The sequence below is a fragment of the Vidua chalybeata genome, chromosome 1 (assembly GCF_026979565.1).
Source record: "Vidua chalybeata isolate OUT-0048 chromosome 1, bVidCha1 merged haplotype, whole genome shotgun sequence".
Taxonomy (NCBI): Eukaryota; Metazoa; Chordata; class Aves; order Passeriformes; family Viduidae; genus Vidua; species Vidua chalybeata.
In genome coordinates this window covers 103,036,918-103,063,663 of record NC_071530.1, presented here as the reverse complement: position 1 = coordinate 103,063,663, position 26,746 = coordinate 103,036,918, and the positions used below count along the sequence as shown (strand labels likewise).

The window sequence follows — 26,746 nt, the reverse complement described above, 5'->3', positions numbered from 1 at the left end:
TAAGAACTCCATAACTACACCTAAGAAAAGATTTTTCTTGGATGATACATACATGTAAAATAAAGGGGATTACTGCTTCGTCCAGTCTCCACCAACAACTTTTGTGATAGGAAAACCTATGTTTCTCAAAAGTTCCAGGTCATGGTAGTCAACTGTCAGCTTCTTACATAAGAACACAGCAGCAGGAATTGTCACTAAAATTATTATCCAGTGAAGTTTAATTTATATTGGCCAATTCACTGGCCTTATCATTCATCAGTTCAGGATCCACAGCATAAATAACTTTGAGAATGAAAGCTCTGAGAACACATGTTAAGTTCATCTAAAATTTCTCTCCAAGGCCAGGAGAAGATTAATGCAGTCATGAAAGCAAAGGTCTGGCGCCTCCATCAGCTCCTTTTCCAGTTGCCTGAATGCTAAAATGATCACAGAAATTTCCTCTTCAGTCTAACTGCACAACCCACACACATGCACAGCTCCAACAAAGTGATGACTTGCAGCCTGTGCAAAAATACCCTTAACCTGCCTGGCAGCCAGCTGGCGTGCCCTAATCCAAGCTCTGAGGCTCGGACTTGAGCCCAGACTGCTCTGTCTTGAGAGTCAGCAGTGCCAGCAGTGCAGAGAAAGAGGCACGTGTCTCACCTCGGCTGGAGCCCATGTCCTCCCTGCAGCAAAGTGGCTCCAGCTAGGACAGCTTCCAGTTGAGCAGTGCTCAATTTCAAAAACATCCATGCAAAAACTGGCCTCTGCACAAATCACAAGTCTGAGGAAGTTCTGGAGATAGTTGTAACCATGCTGGAAAGGAAAAAGGGGAAAGCCATGAGCTTGTTTAAAAAAACAAAGCAGCAACTAGAATTTGATTTTTTTCCTGCTGCCTCCTGGGAGGTGACCTCAGTGGATGCATGAGTGCTGAACACTGTCTGGCAGCATTCTCGCTTCAGTTCAGTTTGAACCCAGTTTATAAACAGGCAGAAAGCTGCCTTCCACTGTTCCTGCTCAGCCATCCTACCTGCCCCATCCCCAGAAAATCCCAGAGTATTGAAATAACCTCTGATGCAGGCATGGATTCTCTCAAGTGCAGTAGCACACTCAACACATGTTTGAAGAGCTCATTAGAGGACAGTCAGCATTTTCCTTCCTTCAGGAGCTCCAAACTCCTGATGGTCCTTTTCCAAGCACTGCTGATTTAGTTTTATGCAAAAACAAGCAGCCGCTTTCCCAGCTCTTGCTTTAGCTCTGTACTTGCAAAAAGGTGATCAAGGGGCAATTTCAGTGCATTGCCCTCCTCTGCTGGTACACATGAATTGTTTTATAGCAAAGGCAAAGCAAAAAGGGAGAAAAGGCGAAAGAGAGATTAAAATGCAAAGTAAATAACTTATTAATGCGGCAAAGCTGACATAATGCCATCTGGTTTATGTCTGGTGCCTATTTGGAGCTTGATCCTGCCGGGTACTTAGTGCTCAGGCTGTTCCCTACAGCACTCTCCAGAGCACACTTAATGTTTAAGTGCTTTACTGGATTGTGGCCAGTGTGCTGAGCACCTCAAAAGAATCAGACCTTACTTAATTTTTCTGGTTTGTAAAAAACTCTTTCCAGCTCTGAGTCCTGGCACTTCTAAGTGAGATTTTTCCTTCTCCAGTCCACCCCAACACCCATATTTTTTATTCTGAACAGTCAGTTCCAAGCAGGATTAGACCACTGGTTGCCCACAGTGGAAACTCCAGAATAGACAGCTGACCTCTGAGGAAACTCCAGGGGACAATATTTTCACTTGAGCTGAGGTCCTGTCTAGAGTTACTCAAAACTCCTTTTGCTCAGCCTGTGAAAAAGTTCAGCTATAGAGCAAAAGGCAAGAGTGTAATAAATTCTGGGGCACACTCAGCATATACTCCAAAGGGGCAATAAGCTGTTAAATCAAATCAGAGAAATCCCTACTAAACCAGAATTTGTGGTGTGTCTGACAGCACACACTACGTTAAATATTTCAAGTCGATATCTCCAAACGTGGCTGTCAACATGATGTGCAACCTCCATGCACTCGACTTTCATCTCTTTCCAATAATAGTGAATCTTTGTGAAGAGCTGCTGTAAATTGCAATTACTAAGTAAATGTTCAAATCTTACAGCCAGATTTGTAACTAGTTTGAAGACCATGGTGAGAAAGGAATGATGAAGCAAGCAGAGACACTTTTTACTGTCATGGCAAATCTGCTCAAGGTTTTAGTTTCAGGGTCAGGCTGTGTAATTCCTCTATCAGCTGATCCTTAATGCTTTAAAAATCCTTGAGGTGTACATACTCACTGTGGTGTGGTCTTGACTGTGCTCTACATGCATCCATGCATGTGTGTATGTGTGTGTGTATTTGTGGGGGGTGTGTTTGTCACCTGCAGTGCATCAGCTGTGCTGCTGAAGTGCTGATACCCAGCATTTTAGCCATGTGGAAAAAACCTTCTCTAGGAACACCACTTCTGCTCACCTGCTCCCTGCTCACTCTCCGCTTCCACTACAAAAAAAAATTTACCAGCATTACAAACATCCATCTGTTTTCAAATAGCTGATGTATTTTCTAAACAGCCAGCCAGAAAAAGAAACAAAAATAAAGGAAAAATGTACCCCTTCTACTCAGTTATAAGATTAATGTAGGGCTTGAAAAAGACAAAAGTATAGTCATGGATCATTGGTTGGATTGAGTCCACATATGTCCATACACTCTGAGACTAGAAATCATTCTTCGCTGGACCAGAGCACTACGCCTCACATGGCCCAAGACAGCAGCATTAAAATTGCCATGTAATTGGGTACAGGAAAATCTCTAGCTTTTTGTTTTTATTGCTATGCTTTTCTTATACCCCTAACTTTCTGAGTGTATCTAATGAGAAAGAAGCAATTTCATCACTGAAATGTAGCCATCTTAGGGTTATAAAATGATGTTTTCTGCGTGAACTGCAGTCAAAACATGGCTAGGGAGCACAGCACTCTGCATTGGCACAGGTGGGCTGCAGGCTGCTGATGGTAAACAGTAATTTCCAGGGTAGCTGGTACAAAGGACAGCGAGCAGGAGGCTTTTGTGTCTGACTCACACCTCCAGTGAATAATAATAATAATAATAATAATAATAATAATAATAATGATAATAATACACAGCAACATTTTCACAGCACATGGAAACAGACACAGGTGGCATAAGCACAGGTGGCATAAGCAGCAGACTGAAATTTCATGATCACGGTAAACAGAGGTGGGTGTATGCTGGAATTTGTCCAAAATACTGGACACAGCACTGCAGCCCTATCACGAAATGGATTCTCACGGGAATTCTCAGTAGGCCTTTTGCACCCAAACCCCCAACCAGGTGTTGGTGGGGCAGAGGGTAAGGGGCATTTCGTCAGTTAGTGCTTGTATGTATCCTGTGTGGGTGATATTGTCAGGTTTCACTGACAATCCTTTTACAACACATGTAGCTTTTCCCCATCAGCTATAACCCAACACTAAGTTACCAGCTCATGTCCTGTAAGACATAAATTGCCTTCTCAGCTCTTATGAAGCCTCGTGAAACGCTTGTCCATTGGAGCGTGTGAAGAGCACTGCCTGCATCAGCTGACAAAGGAGGCTGTTACCGCAGTCTTGGCAGTGTTGCCACAAAAACCTTTTTGAAACCCCATATTTTATTAAATATCTTGAATTTTCTGTCTCTCTGATCCAGAGCTTTCTATTAGTTTTAATCAGCAATTTTCTTCTGTCTTGCCAATGCCAAAAAAGCTCTGCCAGTGAAACCATTGGTGCTGGGATCAGCACCAGCTGTTAAATGCACAACAGGGAGCTGAAGAGCTTTGCTGCAATAGAGTGTTGCAAGAGGAAGTTACTATCAGATAACCATCTTGCAGGACTCCATGAAACCTGTGACATTGTCATGTGGCTGGTGTCCTCCCCAGGCTTTCCACCTAGGTTTGTACAAGTGTGAGAGGAACTGGGAAACAAAAGCTGTGAAGGGCAGGTTCAGGCTGGTCCTGAAGTGCTCTTCTATCTCTGTTCATGAAGACCATGGATCCAGGTATATCTTATTTGCAAGACAGTGCTGTTGAAACCAGAGATTTCTCAATGCTGAGGAAAGCCTTGATCTTGAAAGCATGCAGGAATCCCATTCAGGCTTTTGAAGGCATTTACACTGACAAGGAGCGTGCCCATTTCCCAGTGTCTTTGCCAACATCAGTCTCCAATACCTTCAGCCATTAAGACCTGCACAATTAAAGGAAACGAGCACACTTTCAGCAGTGCTAGTGATGGTCTTGGTTCCTCAGGTGGCACTGATGTGACTTTGGCTGCTCTGGGTGTGCCAAGTGCTGATCACGGTGGGCTCTAGTTCTCTGGATTGAAGCCAGGAAAATAGATCTGTGGTGTCAGCTACAGTTCATGCCCTATGGCAATGGTAGATAGTACTGTATCTACTTTTTTTTTTAATCTCATGCTAATATTTTCACATGTCATGTATTTTTGGTTTTTTATGTTGAAATGTCTGTGATAGAATGGGTAACATAGATTCTTTCTTTTAAACTTGGTAACAGGAGTTTTTTTGTCCTATCTTCTATTTCACTGCATTGTACAAGACAGACATCCCAAATTCTGCCTGACTGCCAGGCCCAGTTCTGCTTTCATGTCAAATAATTAGCAAAATCTTAAGACTAACATAATATTTATACATTGTAATTAGATATGTCTTTGACTTACGTATGTTTCTGTTTAAAGTTATGGACCTTGGGAGTGGGCAATTTGTGATGGATTGAGCATATTCAAAGTCATAATTGCATACAGAAAGTAAAAAACTTCTTTTTTCCTTTGTCTATTTGTATCCAACAGAATTTTCAGATGCTATGCCTATTTAGTTTGGGATTTTTTAAAGTCCTTTTCCTGGAAGACATTTCATGATTTACAGTCTCACTCAAGTAATACTGCTGATTAAATTAACATTACCTAATAAGTGAAACTAGTAAGGTATTTTGTCCAAATTAAATCCACACCTTTAAGGAGAAACAAATTAGTCATCAGAAATTCACCCTAGTTCTTGAAATAAAAGTTAGTGGTCAAATATGAATCTGGCAGTTACTTTTGAAGTTACATTCCAAAGAGCAGATACTTTTGAAGAACATCTGCTAATATAAAAATATCTCAATACATTACAGTGGTTTAACTGTAGTTAGTTCAGAAGTACTTGGTTAGCATCTAAGGGAGGAAGGAGAATAAATGTCTTACATTTGGCTTACAATCAGTAAGCCAGGGCTTTTACCCATTGCTTGGCTTTGTTTGGGTTTAAACAATGTTCCTCTGTTTTTGTTGAAGCTGCAGTAATCCTTTAGACCTTGATGTCATGCATCCTGGATTTTCTATACTCTTTATAATAATCTTTGAATGCTCAGCCCACATCATATGTTATGAATATTCTTGTTTTGGAGTAGAGAGGGAGGCAATCATTTTAGACAGCAGGAGCCCTACATTTCCCTGTGTGTCAAAGACATGGAGCAAGATGAAGAAGAAGTAAAAAAAAAACAAGTTTGAAAGATGGTGTGGGGAAAAAGCAAAATGGGGAAGGATAAGCAGAAAAGATTGCTTTTAATGGTCAGAATTTCACTTCTTTTGAGGAGTAATCCAAGCTATACCTAGAAAAGCCTCTTTGAGACAACAGTTGTTTCAGGGTGTAAGCATGGTTGGACTCATGGTGAAGGGTTGGAACATGGTTGAGGGTTAGAACTAAATGATCTTAAAAGTCTCTTCCTACACAAAGTATTGTAACATTCTATGGTTCTATGATTCTACTGTCAGGCCGTTGCGAGAAAGTGGTTCTGGAGAATATAGAAAATGGTGCTATTACAGACAATCATCTCAGATCCTTCTTTCCAGGTGAAATGGCCTCAGCAATATCATCAATGCCATAGCTTATAACAATGCATCAGCAACATCAGCAATATGAGCAATTATTTTCTTCTTCTTCTTGTCATGTGACTTGGAGTGTTTGTTATTCGTGTCCTCCTCAGTCAGTAACTCTTCTTCCAGACTGCAGTCTTTTTATTTTTGGCCTTCTTGGTTTAGCTTTTAAAGAAGTATGGCTCTAAGGGACACTAAGTGGCTTCCTTAGGGAATGATTCTGTAAATCTTTGGAATTAGGATAAATAAAAGCTTTCTATGGTACTGTTAAATGCCAGAAGCAATACAGGCTTTTCTTGGAGGATCTAATAGGGGAATATTGTCAGAAGTCACCTTTGACAATTTGACTGAAAACTAAGCAGGGAAATAGTATTTGTCCAAAGATCAAAGAGTCACCTGAGAAAAACTGTTTGTGAATTCAGCACAAAACCCAGCTACCCCCTCACACGGCTCCAGACACTGTTACCAGTGTATATATGGCCCTGGCTTATGGCTATTGCAGTGGGCCCTGCAAAACAAGCTCAGTCCCTTCCTGCTAATTTACTCGTGGAGGAGGTTTTTTCCGCCGGGCAAGTTCATTTGTCAAGGTGACCTTCACAGCCTGCACGAGTACTCCTGCAGATAAAGAAAGCCGCCTCAGCGTGTTTGTGAAACCCAGCTTGGCGGCCCACAGGCCTCCAGCAAGGAGGCACAGGGGCATTGCCAAACTAAATCCTTCCTGCTGGCACTCCAAGGTTTTCGTCAATAAAGACTGTACCTTTTGCAATGCTTTTATCATGCTCTGTAAACCCTCTCCTCTTGTCTGACTGCGTTTATTGTCTAAATGGTCTTGAGGTTAAGTATTCTCTTTTGAAAAAGCCCTGTTTTGTAAATTAATGGTCTCCTAGGCAGAGGTAAGACTACAATTAAATCTTAATCGATCATGAGTCATGATCGATCATGAATCAGATCCTCTGCCAAGGCCCAGACAGAAGAAGCAGATCTTCAGAGATCTCCTAAGAGAAGGTTTAATCTTCTGTAGCATCTGAGGAGTTGATGTCATCAAGTCTGGACTGCTTGGCCATGAAATACTGTTTTCTTTCTATCTATATAGTTGCTTTCAAATACGTCATTTATTAAATTTTAGCAAATTGCCATTTTTATACCACAAAAAACAAGACAGATTTGAAGCATGTGCGCTTAATGTATCCCAGCGTTAATGTAAAATCTAGCTTGGAGAAGAGTCTCTGGTTTTTACTCACTACAGCTGGAATACATCAGTATATAGAGACTCTGGAAAGAGCAGTCTTGTTTCAGAAGAAACCACCACACAGTTATAATCATGCCAGTTGAATTTCTGTGGAATAATTAATCCAATGATAATTATTCCAGTTCCTTCCTTGTAGTTTTATTTTCATGCCTGCCATATGACATCAGTTAGACAAGTCCTTAAAGCTATTCCCCAGCAGCCATGACCTGTTAAAACAGGAGACTGTATTCAGAAGTGGAACCAAAATAAAAGGAACATTTCTTTTTCAAGGGAAAAAAAGTTTGGGTTGATCAGAATAATCTACAAGAGCATGTTTCGAGCCAAGGAAAAGAATTGGCAAAAATCAGAAAAAGTTGAAACATTTAATTGCATTTCATCATCTAAAATAACATTTCTTTCTAATTTATGTGGATTTAACTTTCAATAGAGAAGTAAAACAAATCTCTGAAATCAAACTCTTTATTGTTCTTCTGAAGTTCTACAGGAAAAGAAAATGGCTTTGTTTCAGAACAACTTTAAATGAAGACTTTGTTCAATTACTTGTTTGGCCAAAGCCCTGAAAAAAATCTGTTATTTACACAGCTAATCGTTTATGACTGGTATAACATTTAAATTTAGAAAAAAAATAGCATGAAACCATGTGTCAGTATTTATCAGATGTATAGCATTCAGTATATCTACTGAAATATTCCATCATTATGTCCCATATATGGAATTGGTTCAGAATTACTTTTCTACAAACCTTAAGACAAAAAACTCAAATATGAATAGAAATGCCAGGGCAGGCAGATCCTCTGAGGGACACCTGTGTATATGTGTTCTCCACTCTTTATTTTTAATATGACAGATATCATTAGGGCTTACCACTGTGCTGGTCCTGAAAGAGTGAGGCCAAAATATTATGTTTAGGCATATTTACACACTTCTATGGCAAGACTTTAAACCTAAAGGTTTGTTTAAAATTCAGCTAAAGAAAATACTGTATTTTTGGAGGTAAATTATGTTAAGTAGGACACTGTAGCTAGAATGTCACACTCTCTTAATTTTAAATGCATCTAATGCCCAGTGAGCAGTTATCTATTTGCAGCATTTATTAGCTCTCTGTTGAGTCCCTCACTGTTTCTCCCTTTATGGACACTAAGAGAGACCTCTCAGCCAAGGGTGAGCTGCATTGCTCTTTGGAGGTGACTTTCTGCTGGCTGTGGCAAGCAGCATCCTAACTCACACATCCTGGTTCAACACATAACGTGAGGAGGATGCAGCACTTCTGGGAGTCCGGGGAGTGTTTTAATTGCCAACAGCAGCCGGAGGGAAGATACACTCATTGTAAATTGCTACTCCAAGCTGACCTCCATTTCCTCGTCTCCCTTCCCAAAAACATTATTCTCTACCCCACAGACAGCTAGCTACAAGGAACAGGGGTTGAAAATTTCATATTTGCAAAGTGCAACCACAAGTCACCTTAGTTTCTAGGAAAACCTAAGTCGTTGTTACTGATGATTGCATAAATTTCATCGGAGAGCGACCTGCGGAAAAGGCAATCCTAAAACTGTGTTTCTATGACACGAGGAGAGTAATAGTGGGTACAGTATATCACTTCACTGAGAAGAGGGAGATGACATCCTTGAAGGAAGCAGAGAGGGCAGTCTCATGACTATTCAGCCTAGAGGTTGCCTTTGAATGCCTGTAGAAAGTAACAGTGTAGAGGTATTTAGTTAGGATGATACGGAATAGCATCGCTTTATAATTCCAGGCAAAGCAGTGGGAGCTTCCAAGGAATTTTGGTCATCATCAGCTGGATTTGTAGCATGAATAGCCCCACAGTCCGCTACCAAATTCTTGAGCCACGTTCCCTCTTCCTTGCAGTTTTTCCTTTAAAGCATGACCTAAACATGGTCCCTAAATAGACCAACAGACAGTGGTAAGCAACTAGAAGTTTTCAAAATTTTCAAGGATTTATGCAATCATAAAAGTTTCCCAGAAAAAAGAAAGGTGACGTTAAGTTTAAAACACAGAGCAAATTTAACTTCAAGATGAACTGTAAAAACCAAATCTCTTCTGGTTTTGCTCTTTTCTGCCCCTTAGGAAATCTGTGTCTGATTCCGGAAGTCCTTTCCCTTCTCTCTCCTTTGTTTCAGTCTTTTTTTTTTTTCCTCTGATTAAATAACAGGATTTCTTTTTCCTTTATTCTGCTGTAGGGTTTTAGCCATGTCTTCGAAGGAAGTATAGGATATCAAAAAGCTTATAACCAGAAAGTTAGCTTTTCCTCCTGTATTTCAGGCTGGAGAAATGATGACAGGAATGCTGTAAATTCGACAGACCGGTGTAAGCATTTCAGTGCATAAACAAAGGTTTGGTGGAGGGAGTAAAGTCTGACCAACTCATATGTTTTCATGCTCAAGAGTTTTTTCTTAGGGCTCCTTTGACAACTACCTGTGGCAGGGAGCATTTTGCACAGCGTGTTTGCTCATCACCCAGCTGCAGCTCAAAACCATCCCTGAATCTCAAGACTTTACTGATCTTGTGGCCAGAACCCAATTTTGGGCCACTATTCATATAAACCTGGTGAGTGCTTTTTTCAGTATTCATCTAGGCCCCCCCACTGATCATCCCACTGTAAGAAAAGGAAGAAAGGTTTCCCCATAAATATTTGATTTCTTAACAGCTCTGCTCTGGCTCCCTTCTCCTTCCTCTCTGGCTTTGCACACTAGGCTTCTCCTCTGGGTGGAGCAGCCATCTCCATGCAGAAAGAGCTCCTCATTAATTTGCATCTGGCCATTTACGAGCTTCTGCATTATGCTAATGACAGTATCTCATATCTCTTTAGAAGAAAACACATAGGCTGGCTCTGTCTTTTTCTGAGCTACCCCATAGGGACTCTGCTGAATTACAGAGCAGCTTAGTGCTGATTACTTTTTTTATTTCTCCTCTTAAGAAACGGATAAAAGGTTTTAAGTTCTGACACAAACAGGAAAACATACTAAGAGGATTTATCCTGGAGGCATCTGCTCTTTAAATAGTGATGGAGCAGTGTCAGTCAATTTCCCAGAAGGGCCAGAAGCTCCACCATTCTTTGTTCCTGCAGCCCTTGTGTGACTAGAGGCAGAATATCCTGTCACAGGCTTTCAGATAACTCCCAGAATATGCAACTTAGTGATTATAGGCTGAGGAGGGATTCATTGCCACTAGGAGCATGAAGAAGTTGGGTTTAAGAAAGACTCTTCTCTGCTCCTTTAAGGATAACAGCAAGGCTCTATTCTGCTCTGAGGTAAGACTTTGTAGAATTTACTAAATCAGTAATTTCTCAGCCTTTCAGACCATGTTCCCTCCCTCTTGCTTTCTTAAACAAGGAGCGACAGGAGGGGGAGTGAACTGTCAGAATTATCACTAGTGGAATTTTCCAGCTTTACCAGGCAGGAAAGGGGGGACAAAAAAAAATGTTCCACTGTAGAAAAACAACTGGACACAGTGCAAGTGTAAGCAGCTTCAGAAGGGGCATATGCATGGTTTGATAGACTCAAGTTGTATGAAAATATGCCTCAAAATCTCTTAATATAAACCTTTTCAAGCTTTTATTAATAAGGTGTTCATCTAGGAAGTTATACTCTGTTATAATATTTTATTTTTCTCTGTAATAAAACGTGTTCCCCTGGAATAATATTCCAGAAAGAGAAGAATCTTCACTTCAAATTGGATTGTTCACAATTTTTCCTGGTTTTGCTCTCATTTGATTTGAGGTCATAAATTTGCCTTTTTCAACTTTTGCCTTCTGATGTCATATAGTTGTTTATGGCAATTACGTGGATTTCAACTCAGTGTCATGGCCAGACTCTAACTTGCACAAGAAGAGCTTTATGCAAACCTAGCTATAGGGAAAGAAGCAACTTATTACTTGTTCCATGGGAGGAAAGCCAGGACTGACAGTTTAAGTGATGCATTTATAGAGATTACATGGGTAAATGAGCTAAAAGGCTTTTACATTTACAAATACATTATCCTAATCCTCATTTTTCAGATTGTGCTCAAATTTGGCTTGGTCCTGTACACTTGGCAGACAAGGATTTGCAGATAGTGCAGTCTCTTTCTTATGGCTGCTTTCAGTTTGAAAGTGCTTCTAACTGATAACCAGGTAAAATCCAGCGTGGCAGGAGACTGGTGGGGAAGAGCAGCTAAAACTCTTGACCTAGTAATGAAAACAGGAAAAATTCAAGGGACTTGGGAAACTAGGACTTATCCACATAGTTTTAAGGAAACTGGAAGATTGTTTATGTAGTCTAAATAAATGGAAACAATAAACTATCAACGCAACACTCACAAACAGGCTCTCTCCTCTCTTCCACAAAGATTCCAGGGGATTTCTCTCCTACTGGCTGGCTGGCATGACACTCATAGCTCTGCACCTCCAAAGTAAACACCAGGAGTGCTTGAGGAGTTTCTTTTAGCTGTTCTTGCTCTGGGACAGTTTTCTCACATACTTAAATGGCCAGCTCAACCTTTCTGGTTCCAAAGTCCCCCTGCAGAAAAATATCATGAGCCAGGATCATGACTATCAGCAGAAATAATACTCTTTGCCTTGGGGAAAATTTTTCAAGGATTTTTCACCCTGTTATTTCCTCCATAGGGGCAACATGAGGCCTATACTGGGGGTGAAAGGGAAGTCTGAAATTGCATCAGATGCTGTAGAGCAGCACAAAATGATGACCATGGTCAATATGATGAGTACATAATTTATTTTAATTTGCTTTGATCAGGATGAAAGAGCAACTATTTTCTTCTTCCCTTGTCAAATATGAAGTCTCACTGAAAGGAAATCCAGGCAGCTAATATATCTGGAGATTTGACTTTTGCTCCCTAGATTCTTGATTGATTTGTTTTGAAAAGTTAGTCTAATCAGTGGGATTATTGAGAAATTTCTATTGGAGAATTATGCTCCTAGCACCAATAGAGTTTCCAAGTCCCAGCAGTGTTCTGTCAGGATGGGAGATAGAGTTTACTGGAATAAATGATTGTCCAAACTCCTTTTTCTGATTTTGTGATCCATTTCTCATATGAGTGGAAGAAATCTGAAGGATCTCCCATCACTGGGTTTTCCTGTGTTTGTTCCCAGTGAAAGTGATCATGTATATACTATGAAAAGGCAGCTCACTCTTACATGCTAGGGCTTTTTAAGGCAAGGCTTTACAGGAAAATTGCAAAGTGATTCCTAATTCAGAAAATCTCTGTGAAGCACCGAAATGTAGATGTTTCTGGACAGCTACAAATTCTCCACTGTTGAGGTTTTAAGATAATGATCAAATTCTGATGAAAATTAACCTAGCAACTCTAAGCAATATGGTATTTCTCTTCAACTCTTTTAATTACTTCTTACAAAAAAGTCTCTTCAAATGCATTATTTTGGAAAACCTTAGGTGGTGAGCAGCATGTAAGTTATCATAATGATACAGCAGTCTCCTAATTTGACAGATCTTTCTCCCACCCAAATGATTCCAACTTCTTTGAAGAAGAAGTTTTCTTATTTTGAATTATGCTTTCATTAAGCAACTGATTAATGTTAATTCTCTGCTTCATGTTGTATAAACATTCCATTTTATGTGTTATCTAGACTTTTTCACAATGGCTTTTAGGAGATTACTAAAATGTTCCCTCCCTTTGTTGCTATCTTTGTTGTATATTCATACATTTATTTATATGTGAGTATGAATCCATATAAATGTATAGTAATCTTCCCCTTAGGATACTGTGGATGTATGACATAAAGGAAAAGGAGATTAACAGTAGAATACAATACAAACAGGCTGACTTTATGGCAGTCTTGCAGAAAATCCTGCCAAGCAAAAGAATAAATAACAGCTGTGTTAATCAAAGCCAAATTTAAAAGATAAGGCTTGAATTTAGATGGTCAAAGTCCCAGAAAACTGGGCAAAATTAATGCCCACAGAAAAAAGAACTCCACGGACAAAGAGTGTAATAATATGTAGTTAAGTTGAAGACAAATTTTCAAAAGTTCTCCTGCGATTTAAAGGCCTAAGTCAAAACTGACTTTGAGAGCAGGAGCATTTACTTTCCTCTAAGTCCATAGGGTTTGTGCTCTGGAATCCTTCGGTCTTTCCTGAAAATAGGAGTTGGGTGATGGCCTGCCTTAGTCCCTTTTTGGAAGCATAATCTGTCGTCACCTGAAAGTCCAAAACATGTTCTGGTCCAAGAATATCAACCCGGGCTACCGACTCACACCAAAGAACTAGAGGTACGAGCATGATTATTCCCTGTTATACTGGAAAGCCCTATGTCATCTGGTTTGGATTAAACTCACAAAGATGTGTTAGCCTGTTCAAGATCCTGTGGAAGCATTTTGAATCAATTGTAACTGACGTAAATATAGCCCTTGACTGGAAATCATCCAGAGAGAGAGAGAGCTGCAGCAGTTCAGCCAAGCTGCATTATATCAAAAGCATGGATAAGTAATGTGGTGTCCTTATGGGAAGGATAGCATTACAGTTTCACAACATTCATAAAGTGCCTGCACAGTGAAAGATGTAACACAGTCATTAAAAGATGAATGAATGCCCGATGAATCTTCACCTCCTATCGTGGATCATGGCTCTCTTATCTAGGCAGGTGTGGGAAGAGGAGCATGAGCCCACAATGACAGAGGGCACAACAATGGCTTAGTCGTAGTCGTTTGACAGGAGTATGTGAGCTTCCAGACATGATTTACTATGTTTGCATAGCAATATTAATTACTTTTTAGTGGTTATCTAGACAAGAATACGTACAAGATTACAAAGCTTGGATAGAAACTTCAGCCAAGCTCTGTAGGACTTACAGAAGCAGTCCTTTTACTCACACTATACCATAGCTTTAAGTCACAAACTAGTGCTTGTATTTTTAACCCTCTTCTGTAACAAAACATCTGTGTCATTTTGGAGATCTCATTTCACCTGCGTCCGTAATTTTTATTTCATGTCTTTGGAGCTGGGATATGATGAATTAGCTCTTACCTATATGGTTAATGAAGTGCTACAGGGAGTGGTTGAGGTGTTTTGATAATTATCAAATTCTGCTGTTATCTACTGCATGATAATTTGGTATCTGGGTTCAGACTCTGGGCTGTGACTGGCAGGGAAGTACTCAGCTTAAAGAGCCACTTCTCTAAAGTCCTCTTCCCATTGTCCCAGCACAACCTGGTGCAAACTCTGAAGAGCTTACAAAAAGCCAGTACAAAACAGCAAATGTCAAAATAACCAAGAGTAATCCCTTCTTGTAATATATGATGTCTACAAAAGGTACTGAGGAAATTTCTAGTGCAGTTCTGGGCCATCTAAGATTTCTACTTCCCAGGAGAACGTGAATGGGCATTTTGTGCCTATGTTAAGATGCTTCAAACTAAGGTACCATTCCTCTATGTCTTCTGTGTCTTGAAGTCTTCCTCTCAACAAGAGCTTTTTTTTTTCTGTGAGATTTCCAAGAGCTGTATCTTATTCCCCCAGCATCAGTACTAAAAAATATTAAGTCAAACCTTACACACAGGAATAATTTGGCTGACTTCAACAGGGCTGCTTGTTGGATTCAGAATTACTAGCATCACTGAGGCACCATATATTTTAAGTATTAATAGCCTCTGTAGCTCTAAGAGCTTCAGAAGCTGCAGTATATTTGAAAGCCTTGCTTTGAAATACTTGGCATGCTATAGCTTTCCTCAGAGTCCTCATGGATGAAATATTTGAGAAAAATCTCAAAATCATATAAGCAGGAGAACAAAATGGTAGTTGAAGGAAACTGGAAAGCTGTTGGGCATCATGTATTAGAAGGCGATTTTTCTTGTTCTGGTATTTGCCTTTTTTATGGGTATAGTGAAGAAGTGTGTCTTAGACTAACATTTCCAGCTCTCATTGTAGTCCTACTGGTTTGGAGGCACCTCTGATTCATTTGACTGCTTGCATAGAAAGGACATGTTTTTCACAGACATGTAGTACAAACATTTGGACACAATTAGAAAACTCCCACTTAAGATCTAGGATGTTGCCTTGACAATTCTCATGAAGATGTTCTTTCTATCTCTTTACCATAAGCCTAGAAATCACTTCAAGATCACAGAAAACCTTTTATACTCCACTGGTAGGAACATATAGCCAAAGTGTAAGAAAATGCATTGGTTTTTTTCTCTTGACTTCTTCATTCCTTTATTGAAGACCTGAGAATAGAACAAACTAAATTTGATTTTGTGGTCCATTGTTTCCTCTTAATCTGGGAAATTCTGCTCTTTAGAGGCCTGTGAGGACCTATTTGGTGTTCCCTGTCTGTTGTGTTTGTCTCCAAGAAATTTTAGCCTCCTCTCATTTTCAGCTCTTTTCTGTCATTTCTTAAGATATCATTTGCCATCACCTCACCATGACCTTTCATGGTACTGGCAATGCTACTAGATTTATCTGGCAACTCAAGAGGTTCTTGCCAGTAGTTTTGTACCTACATTTTAAATGAAAACTCTCTAGACCAATCTCCAATAGCGAGTCTTTTACCAGCTTTTGATTTAAAATCACCTTTATGTTTACAGAGTTATGTTTGTATAATTACTGATGTCCTGAATACAAGAGATTATCAAATAATATACTAAAATTTAATTCTAAATTGAGTAAAACAGCATAAAATTTTAACCAAAAGATGAGTGAATTAGCAAGAAATACAACCTTCAGCATTCCCCACAAAATCTAGGTCAAAAGCCCATTCTGATACAGTTTTCTTTTTAAAGCTTGAAGGTGAAATGTGCACCACATTAGCAAAACATCTGTTGGTTCAACAGAGACAAGAGGATTTACTTCTGTTAATATTGCCTGGCTGTTTGAGATTTTTTAGTCATTAATTTTTGTAGAATGTAAAGTGCCCTCATTGCTTTGCATGAGCTTTTTGCAAATATTTGGAACTGAGTGGAAAGAGAGGCTGGTGTGTGACTTCTGCTGATAAGGAAATATGACAGTCAAATGCTGTTGGAGAAACATGGGAATATATCCACCAGCTGCAATGCCCATCCCGTGCCCTGTGTGCTTTGGCATTGGTGTCACCTCCCCCCTGCACAGAGCTTGCTACACTCTTACAGAGCCTCACCTCACCCAGCACTTGATTTCTGGAAAATGGGAAGGGAATGGAAAGAAGCAGGGTTCAGGGACATCTGCAGACAGAGGGATGGAAAGGGGAACAGAAATAGAGAATGAGGCCTCACCTTGCCTCAGGTTATCAACAATAAAGTCACAGACCATTCAGGACATTGACAAGAGTTTCCATGTTGACGTACTTTCCAGCAGTTCCAGCTGATGTACAACCATTTTTCTTCAGGTAAAAATAGAAACCCAGTGCTCTGAGATATTCTCCAAGATCCATCTACATTTCTTTTTTGAAATTTTTTTTGCACATTCTTTATCTACACTGCTTTTTAAGCAGTCTCATTAACAAAAAGACAGACTATTCAACAAATGTGTTACTTTCCAAAGTAACTCATATAATCTTTACCAATGTACTTGAGTGGCAGAAAATAGAATTAAGCCCACATCTTGATTTTTGTGTGGCTACAGAAATTTCCAGCAAATTTTTCATTCCTTCTGACTGATTCAATATAACACAAAGTACAATACAGCACAGAAAATACCAGCTGAGAATCTGGAATTGCCAGACAACCAACCCAGAACTGCTGAGAAAAATTTAAATGGTGTACATTTGCTCATGAAGTTTTTGTGATTTGTAATAACTTCAACATTAACATTACCACAAATAAGGATGTTCTGAATTTAAATGTAAGGGATAAATTAAGCCAAATGGGTTGTAACAGTTTATTGCAATCTGAGAATCTGATCCAGGATTTTCATAACAATGTGAAGTTGTTCATCACTCTGTCAAAAGATTCAAGAATATCTTCAGTGAATATGCATTTTTTTTTCAATAAAATAACTTTAAAGGTAGTATTTTGCTTAGCTTTAAAAGTTCAGTGTGTTACTTTACATTACTCCAGTCCAGTCCTGTGAATACTATTAAGCCCAATGTTAAAAACATTTTGTCATGAATACCATGCATGATGAAAATGTAAATGAATACATTAGAGTTTACTTATTCATATTTTATAACTCAGCCATGGCCCTCAATATACGTTAAAAACATCTAAAGGAAAAACCAATAACTCAAGTAATGCTTGTTTGCTTAGGTCCTGAAGCCTTTGAAAAAAGTGTAATGGGTGGAGTGGTGACATTTACTTGAAAGCATTCATTAATTATAGGAAGGAAGAAAGTAACGGCTGGACTTCACTTACAACTAAGCACAAAGAAAACTTCAAACACATATTGCATGACTTTAAGCTCCTGTTTACATGTTCACTCTCTAGATGTATCTGCCTCCTTTCATTGCTTATATCAGGACCATAAAGTCCTTATACTTGCAATATATGCAGTTTCATTAGATACTTTCCAGTAGATGGTATAGTCCAGTTCCTTATGCTATTACCTTAAGTCAATCAAAATGACTGACCTTGTTTTCTGAAGTGTTTCAGAAAGTCATACAAATACTCTGAGTTTCTTAATGATAATAATCATGCTGGTTGAAAGGATCGCTCCTCTAGAATGATATAAAAAAAAAAAAGTATATTCTTTCACATTTGCATCATAAATGTAGACAATGTTAGAAGATGTATTGAAAGCTGTAGAAAGTTTGATCTCTTATGTTTCACTGTTTCATTGTGTCTGCTGAGTATTTTAATATTTATTTTTCTTTAAAAACTCTTAATTTGTTGTTCTAGAGACAAAACACTTCTAATATTGTCAAGTTTACATCTCACATGGATTTTACTTGGTTTACTTCTTTGCTTGGTGAATCATTTGGGCCCCATTGGAGCTCTTGAACCTGGGCATTTCCTGCAGTTTTAACTATCCTTTTGAGTTATAAATAATGAATCTGGATAAATGTGAGTTGCTGGCAGACGCTAATCAATTTTACTGTGAAAAAATATTCTGAATCAGTCTGCACATTACTTTCCTCCTCCTTCTAACTCCTTGGTACTTGTAGTTGCGCACAGAAGGATGCACAGTGGCCTGATGTGCTCCAGCTGACAGGAGACCATGCTGTACCCAGAGAGTGCTTACTCTTGTTACCTTAGAAGTGACACTGCCAGAGCAGTAGGAAGCAAAATAGCATGACAGCTTTTCCACTGCCTTTTGTGAGATCTTCCTCACTGCTACAGATAGCTCTCTGAGGAGGGACTGAGTGCATGCAGTGAACAGCATCACGCTTCGTGAAGTACCAGTGTTTAGACAGAATCTAATATATTTGTGCTTCCTGCTCTCCTTTTCCTTCATGTGACTCTTAACAATCTTTGCTTGCTACTTTACTTAAGACACTGCTTGCCCTAAACTGCAGAGCAAAACACTTCTGCCTCATGCTATTTGTGTGCCTTCACTGAGTAATTCGTGCCAAGGACTAGTAGTAAACCTGGAGCTGCCACACAACGTATTTTCAGTTCAGTCCAGGTGGAATCTGAAAGGGTTTGCCTTGGATTTCAGAGTGCTCAGCTAACTAGGATCTCTCTGTGTGAGTGCCAGATGGAATCTATGGAGTCATCTACTCAACAGAAGTGGATAAATTGTACAGTCATGTTCAGTGAGCCTGGTGCTCCCAAAGCCTTTCATCAGATCTAACTGATAAAGTGTGACATCCAGTGGGTTCAGTGCTCAGACATAAGTTGTTTGTACTGTAAAGGCAAACATTTTCTGGAAGCACAGGATCTAAGCCCACAGTACATGGCCCATATGCCTATGTTTCCTCTTGGAAAACTGTCCTACCCTGGATACATGGATTTGATTTTCATATAAAAGAAATAGGCCTTAAGTGAGTATCAGCCAACAAAAAAATTTGTCACTTCTAACAATACATATGTGTGGCAAATGTTTAAGATGTTTGAACTAGCTGCTCATGTCCAGCTTTTGCCTCCTGTAGGTCATGTCCAGATGTTTCTTATCTTGCCCATACCCACTGAAAATTACATGTAACATATTCTGCCATGATCTGTTCATGTTCTTAAGTCATCAGCATTGAAAACTGGCTTATACTGCTTCCTCTTAATGTATATGAAAAGAATTCTTTCCAATTAACTTGAAAAAAAATGATTAACAGAACATACTCTTGTTAATCATTTGGGAACCCCTTCTGCCCTTTAGCAATAGCTTTGTTAGGAAAAAGAAGATGAAATAGAGTCCCTTTCAGATTTTGGCAGACACATTTCAGCCATGTAGCGCACTGTCTCTGTTGCATCGGGCCAGTGCTGAAGTGATGTGATTGCCAGTGGGGAGGAGAGGTCTGGGTTATGTCCCCAAAGGTCACTGTTGCCAGCAGGCAATACCTAGAGAGTATATTCCCTGAACTCCCCAAACTCAAAGGGTTTGATTGTGAGAGCCTCGCACTGAAATCCACAAACAGAGAGAGATTCTTCTGCAATCTCCATGCTTGGCTGAAGAGGGGCCACAATGTGGCCTTTGTTACAGCAGGGAACTTCCCTGCCACTTACAAGGACATTGCGTAAGAGACAGCTGAAGAACCCAAGATGAAACACATTTTCAAATGTTGGCAGGTAACACTGGCGTGCAAATTCTGCAATTCAATCTCCTAACTTCTGTTACTACCTTGATGAATTGCAGACAAAATATAATTAAATAAACAAAACTTTTAATTCCTGTAAATATTTCAGATGTTTTCTCTTTTATGTATTTAAATCTTAAGATTCAGTAGACAACCCCTTTTGGTCCTGAAAACCATAGAAGCGTAGAACATCCTGAGTTGGAAGGGATCACAAGGATCATTGAAGTCCAACCTCTAGCCCTGTGCATGACAGCCGCAAGAGTCACACCATGTGCCTGAGAACATTGTCCAAACTCTTCTTGAACTCTATCAGGCTGGTGCTGTGACCACTTCCCCAGGAAGCCTGTTCCAGTGCGTGACCACCCTGTGGTTGAAAAAATCTTTACCTAATATCCAGCTCAAACCTCACTTGACACGGCTTCATGCCATTCCTTCATGTCCCATTGCTGGTCACCAGAGAAAAGACATCAGTGCCTGCCCCGACTCTTCCCCTCTTGAGGAAGCTGTGGACTGCTGTGAAGTCTCCCTTCAGTCTCGTCTTTTCCAGACTGAAAAAAACCAAGTGATCTGAGTCACTTCTCATACAACCTTTCCTGTAGACCGTTCACCATCTTTGTAGACTTCCTTTGTATGATCTCTAATGGCTTTATATCTTACACTGTAGCTGCCTAAACTGCCTCCAGCACTCGAGATGAGGCTGCCCCAGTGCAGAGCAGAGCAGGACAATCCCCTCCCTTGCCCAGCTGCTGATGCTGTGCCTGATGCCTCAGGGGAGGGACAGGGTTGGCCCTCCTGGATGCCAGGGCACTGCTGACTTGTGTTCAACTTGCCATCATCAGGATCCCAAGGACCCTTTTTTGTGGTGCTGCTCTCCAGTATTTTGTTCCTCAATCTGTGCATATATCCAAGGTTGACCCGCCCCAGGTGCAGAATCAGGAGTAAAATTCAAGTTGACAGAAACATATTTTTTGAAGAATCTTTTGCAGAATACAAAGACAGGCAAAACAGAGAATTCCTGTGTTTTGAAATCTAACCAATAAATTAAGGTGATGAGGTGATAGCTTATTTTCAAACCCATCTTTGTTAACAAAGAGCGATGAGATTCACATGTTTTTGGAGTTCTGCTGGGCCACAGGATGAGAAAATTAATAATGAAATAAAACCTTCCTCTGCCTCTCACTCAACTACTCCTTTACAAAGCAGGGCAACATGACAGCAAGAGTGAGCATGATATTTAAATATTCGCTATACCAGATGCTAGAGAGAGGACAAGGAAGCTTTAGCATCCACTGCCTACAACTTGCCTAACATCTGCAAGATAATCAGAAACAGAAGCATATAGATGGAGTTGGGGGGGATATTGTCTGATATATACCCTTCCCTGTGATCAGAAGCCATGAAGCATGAGGAGAAGGAAATAAGCAGACCACAAACAGTGCAGGAACAAGGTCATGAGGAAGGAACCAGAAGATGAGAGATTTGGGTCAAGAGTGAACTCTGCACAAAAATACTATTTCCCATTGCTGGTTTCTTCCTTTGCCTGGAATTTGTATACATTTTATTTAGAAGAGAGAGATATATTGGTACATGACTGCTAAAAATTCAGAACAGTTCTTAATAATGAGGAATAAATATTTTTTCCCTGTCAATGCAATCTGCTATCCCCTTTTTTACATATGAGAAAAGCTGAACAAATGTTTACACTGATAGAATTATTGCAGTGTGAAAAGGTGGATATTCATCCTACAATGACCAGGACAATTTGATTCCTTCACCTTTCCCATTCTTATAAATGTGACTAATTGTGGTGAAGCAGGTTCAGGGCCCACTGAATGAAATGAAAGATAACAGCCCACAAGAATAAGATGTCCTCTCCCTCTGTGTAAACAACAATTAAGTGCTGTTTTTAACTACAAGATGGCTTTATTGCTCCCATTTGTTTTATGGATTCTTCACCATCCATTACTTAATTAAACTCAAAATACAAGCCTGGCTTTATCATTACTGAGCCTGTGAGCAATCATTAAGGGTCACTGAGCCAGCTCTTCGTGTGGTTTTACAAACCTTTACTTTGAGGATAGGGTAAGAAGAGCTTATTTGATCTGGCTTGGCTATTCTGAAATCGATAGGTGGTGTCAGATCCTGAACACACTAGTGCAGTACATATGCAAAATAAAATATAGGGTCAGGAGGCCTGTTTAGCTGATGCATTTCATCAGTATTATAAGCACACACCAGGCCAAAACCAGAGTCAAACACAGTTGAATTAGCTTTCTAGTGCCCCATGTAAATACCCTCCTTCCCTGCAATAGTTTTTCCACAGAAAGCTTTCTAAATTATATCATGTTTCTCCTTCCTGACACTTTAACTCTTTCTTCCGCAAATATCCAGTAATAGACAAGTTCTTTGATAACATTTGTTCTTATATACTTTTCCCTTCTTTTTCTTTCCTTTCTCAGTGTTTTATGTGGCTTTTTTATTTTATTCCATATTGAAAAACATTTCAGCTCATTCAGTGGAGTTGCTGTAATTTTTGCTCAGTGCTTTTAGGTTCATACTCCTTTCCCAGCTTTTTCCATCAAAGAAGCCAGGATCTGAGATCCCTCCTGTGTTTAATTTAATCAGCATTTCAGATTAGCTCACGACTACCATGTATGTGAGGGAACAAAAGAAACTTAGCATGAATTTTGTGATCGCTGCTTGTTTAACAGGACTGGTTTACAACTTTTCTGTAGGAACAGCAGAATCAGCTTAGTGAAAAGTCTTTATTGTTCTAAGCTTCTCTTGAGACACAGGAAAAAAGACCAAAACAAAGGCTGGCTTGATGGTGAAAAAGGTGTCAGGAACAGAGGTTGTCTGCTGCAAGAGTTCCCAGGTAACAGGCAACCTGGTCTTCTTCAGATGTTTCTGAGACAGGCAGATTGCTGAGTCAGTGCTCTTACAATGTCCTTCAAGAATTAATTAAAAGCAGTGAAGAATATGCTTTGCTTCCTCAGTAGGATTTTTTTCCTGTAACTGTTTTGAGCAGCTTTGGCTGGAGGAAATGGGAGACAACTGCCATTATCATATAAAGGCAAGACCACTTCCTCCCAGACAAAAGTCACAGGTATATGGGTCAAAACAGCAGCTGGAAGTCTTTCAAACACATGAGCTTTAATTAGGCAGCCTCAGAATAATTGGAGAAGGTTTGTACCAGACCACCTGGAAGCAAGCTTCAGATGTTTACCAATAAGGATAAAGCACCTCTGCATAACCTTTCTTGTTACCGGAATTTTACACAGCTTGATTTAATATGGGTTGAGAGAACAAGCCTCAAATATGAGGTTCTCAGGAACTTTGTTCAGCTGGTTTTCCAAATAAGCTCTGTACTTGTAATATTATTGTAAATGCACATTAATTACACAGGAACCTTAGACATATTTGGCAAAGCTCGTTGCTACAGCAGTTGTTGCTGTTTTACATGGTCTATTTAAGCAGTTAGCTTTCTGGTATGGTAATATTACAAAATAAGCACACTCAATGTGGGGAGAAAAACAACAACCCACCAAGCCTCTTTCTTCCTAATATGGTGAAATAAAAAGCCTTGGTCTGAGCCAGCTGAAGTGCTGGTGGAGTCAAAGCCCAAGGATCAGTGTTGTGTGTTGCCTGAAGAACACAAAGGTCGTGGTCGAGATTCACACTGGGAGGGCAGGAAAAGTTTAAATTCCTTGACCATGACTAAATGATGGGAGCCAGTGATGCTATCAGGGATGCCCTCTTCTCATCCCAGCTCGTGTTTGATTCCAGAATGGTGAGAGCGTTCCTTCCTGCAGTTGATGGCTATATAGCACAAGTAGGGACTTACTTTCCACAAAGGTTATATTAAGCAGGGACATGAATTTCTCAGTGAGCAGCTGTGTTGGGGTCTCAGGCACCAAGCTGAAGAAGAGGCTGGTGAGGGACAAGCTGTGACAGGAGGACAGACACCAACCCTTGGTGTCTCCTCTGCTTTCACAATGTCCAGTGAACAGGAGCCCCAGACACTGTTGGAGTACCAGGCAGTTTTGCCTTTTTCCTTATTTGTGATCACTATCACCTTTTAAACGAAAGAGCTCAGGTTTTCACAGCAACAAGCAATGGGTTGGTGGGTGCTGTTTGCCCCATCCCACCCAGCTCCCAGCTGAAGAGATGGGGTTTTCTGGCTGCTTCTCAGGAGTTCTGCTTCTCCTGGTTAAAACCTCTGCTCAGTACAGTACACTCTGGTACAGTATTAACTCATCATATTTAAGTCCAGTGATCCTTGCATTTTTCTTGCTTGCTAATATAAGGATGAGACATAGGTGAATCCACAAAAGAATGGGAAATCCATACAAAAACCTCAGAGGCTGACATGTCCAGATGCATAATTCCAGTGATTATAATTTATCAGGTAGCCCAGCCATGTGAGGCTTTGGGAACAAAAGCCGACTGAAACTCACATCTCCCCAGAGGGAGAGCTACAGCAAAAGCATTTTAACTGTGCTTGTGTCACAAATTCCTCTCGCATTTAGCAACTATGGCTTGTTCTGATTAAAACAATAACAGTTTCAGCACTGTGTTTTAAAGCAAACAAACTGTTTATGAGGATAGAAACTGAGAGAAACACTGAAAACAGCACTTCTCTTCCCAGAGAATGTGTCTCCACCCCCACGTAGCATGTTCTCTCCTGCTGCAATGTTGTCACCCATCAGAAAGCTTTGCTTCCCAGCTTTGTTTCCAAGAGCACAGGGGCTGATTTGGCAGATGAATCATCCATATTACACCTATGAGTGTTCAAAAATAGGCAAGGGCCTGAGCTTTGCCTTTTATAAAGCCTGATCATGTCCAAAGCTGAATTTGTTGTGCTCTGTTGTTCCCACCACAGCTCCCCAGCCTGGGGCTCAGATCTAGCCCAGAAGGACCTGCCCAGATAAAGAGAGGAGGCTCTGCAAACCCCAAGGAAGCATCCAGCCCTTCACTGGCAAGGAAGGATAAAGCAGAGACAGCAGCACAATGAGGGAGAAGCATGCTCAGTCAGCTTTATGAAATAATACATTGTTTATACATCCATTAGGAAAACTTTGATAAGGAGGGAAACACTGAAAAGGAAATATCTTTTTTTCTTTTCTAGTGGAGTAAAAGTGATGCCTGTGGTTTTAAACAAAAGTGTTTTGGCAGGATCATGCCATACAGAAGAGGAAGAGAAAGGGAAACTGCATTTGAATTAATTCAGATAAGTGAAGGTCAAAGACCTTATGTCAGAATTTTCCATTAATTCCTATGGTCTAGCTCTCTGCCAAAATTGTGTTGCCTCCTAACTCCTTTGTACAAATATTGTTGTGGTTATTACTACAGATTACTGCATCTACTGCAATTACACATACAAAAGCTGTTTACAGTATTGCAGCCATAATAATGCAAAAGAACAAAGTCAGACAATTTTTTATGGTGGGTGTTATATGAGATTTTGAATGAATTTGTATAACTCTTTTCAGCTGCAAGTACTTACAGTGGGGAAAAAGACAAGAACAAAAGAGTAAGGAGCAAACTTTGTTTTAATTCAATCCCTGTATTGAATCTTAACTTGAAATTTGATTTTTGGTGAATCATGTTTTTGAAACTGTGATCAAAACCTCTGTTTGACCTAGAATATACTACTTTAATTCAAAGTCAAATGTTGTTTAAAATTAGTTTAACTTAATAAAAGACCCCAAACCCTTTTTAAAGAGTTTTAAAATAAAAAGTAATTCTTTTTCAAAATTAAAATCTTTCAAGTTTTTTTTTTCTTTTTTGGAGTGAAGATGAGTTTGTAAAATATTTCAATGTTCCCAATTCTCATTATTTTTCCCCAGAGAAGTTTTCACTGAGGCATTTCAGCCAGTAAGCAAAACAGGAAGGGATAGAAAGAGAAACTGAGGCAAAAAGAAGTGAAAATAGTTTTCCAGGATACGAGTATGAGAAATAGAAATTGCATTTCCTGAGTTCCCTCTAGATTGGGAAATACTGGAGGACATTAAAGAGATAAATTATCAGATGCAAAATACATGTCCAGCCATTATTGTTGTGAGCAACAGAGATCATGACAATTACCAGAACTGTGTACTTGGCCTCTGAAATCTTGTTCCCTACTTCCTGGTACAGTCACGGGTCAAGCACTGGTTGCCTGCTCCGTTTGCATGGCACAAGTTAGCATGATAGAAAGATGATTTTATTTGTATGGCTTTCTCTTTTCAGAAAGTCTCTGTCTCGTTGTCGAAGAATTAACAGGATGCTTTCCAATGAGTCAGTACCTCCTGCCTTCAGTCGCTCCAATTCTCAGGCCTCCATGGACAGCACTTCCATGGAGGACTTCTGGTGTGAAGTAGAGAGCATCAAGGAGAGCAGAGAAGATGGATCTGAAGAAGCAATGCTCTTAGAGTTCAAGCCTGCTGATGGTGAGCACATGAACACCACTTACTCCTCATACCCTGGCTTTGCCTCCTCTCTAAAGAGTCATGCCCTGATCTCCTTCCTCGCATCACTCAGTCTGAGCAGAAGTACTAGTCTGGATGTAAGATCATTGTAGCTCCTCTTCTGAACATCACAGTTGATCACTGGCAAGAAACAATAATTGTCTGGTTTTACACTGGAGCCAGTAATTAACTTCTGAAGTAAGTTTTGTTGCATTGATTTTGTTTGTGCTTCGGGAGGACAGATACAGTGTAATTCGGAAAAGAAAGGCACTAAATTTCCAGCATTAAATAGATTAAACCAAAACACTTAAAGTAGCAAAATGTTTATTTAGTATGCTATATTTTTTAGATTTCTGGCTTTTGATAGGATATGATTCAGAAATTATTAAAGTCTTGAAGCAGTTTTTGGTTAGATGTATTATTCTTCTATCAGGAGTTTAATTATCTGCCTGTTTTGCTGAGATGCCCTAGTTAAGATATCATTCAAGGAGAGGTTAGAGATAAGTCTGAATGTAGGGATGCCTAC

The 26,746-nt window shown here is 39.8% G+C and overlaps 1 protein-coding gene across 2 annotated transcripts in view; it reads left to right on the top strand.

The window, feature by feature from the left end:
• ARHGAP28 (Rho GTPase activating protein 28) overlaps window positions 1-26,746 on the top strand; it is a 76,002-nt gene that overhangs the window by 15,028 nt on the left and 34,228 nt on the right. For both annotated transcript variants that reach the window (XM_053960808.1, XM_053960810.1), the window contains exon 2: window positions 26,003-26,202. In XM_053960808.1, the coding sequence (XP_053816783.1) occupies window positions 26,003-26,202 (200 nt within the window). The remainder of the gene's footprint in view (window positions 1-26,002; window positions 26,203-26,746) is intronic.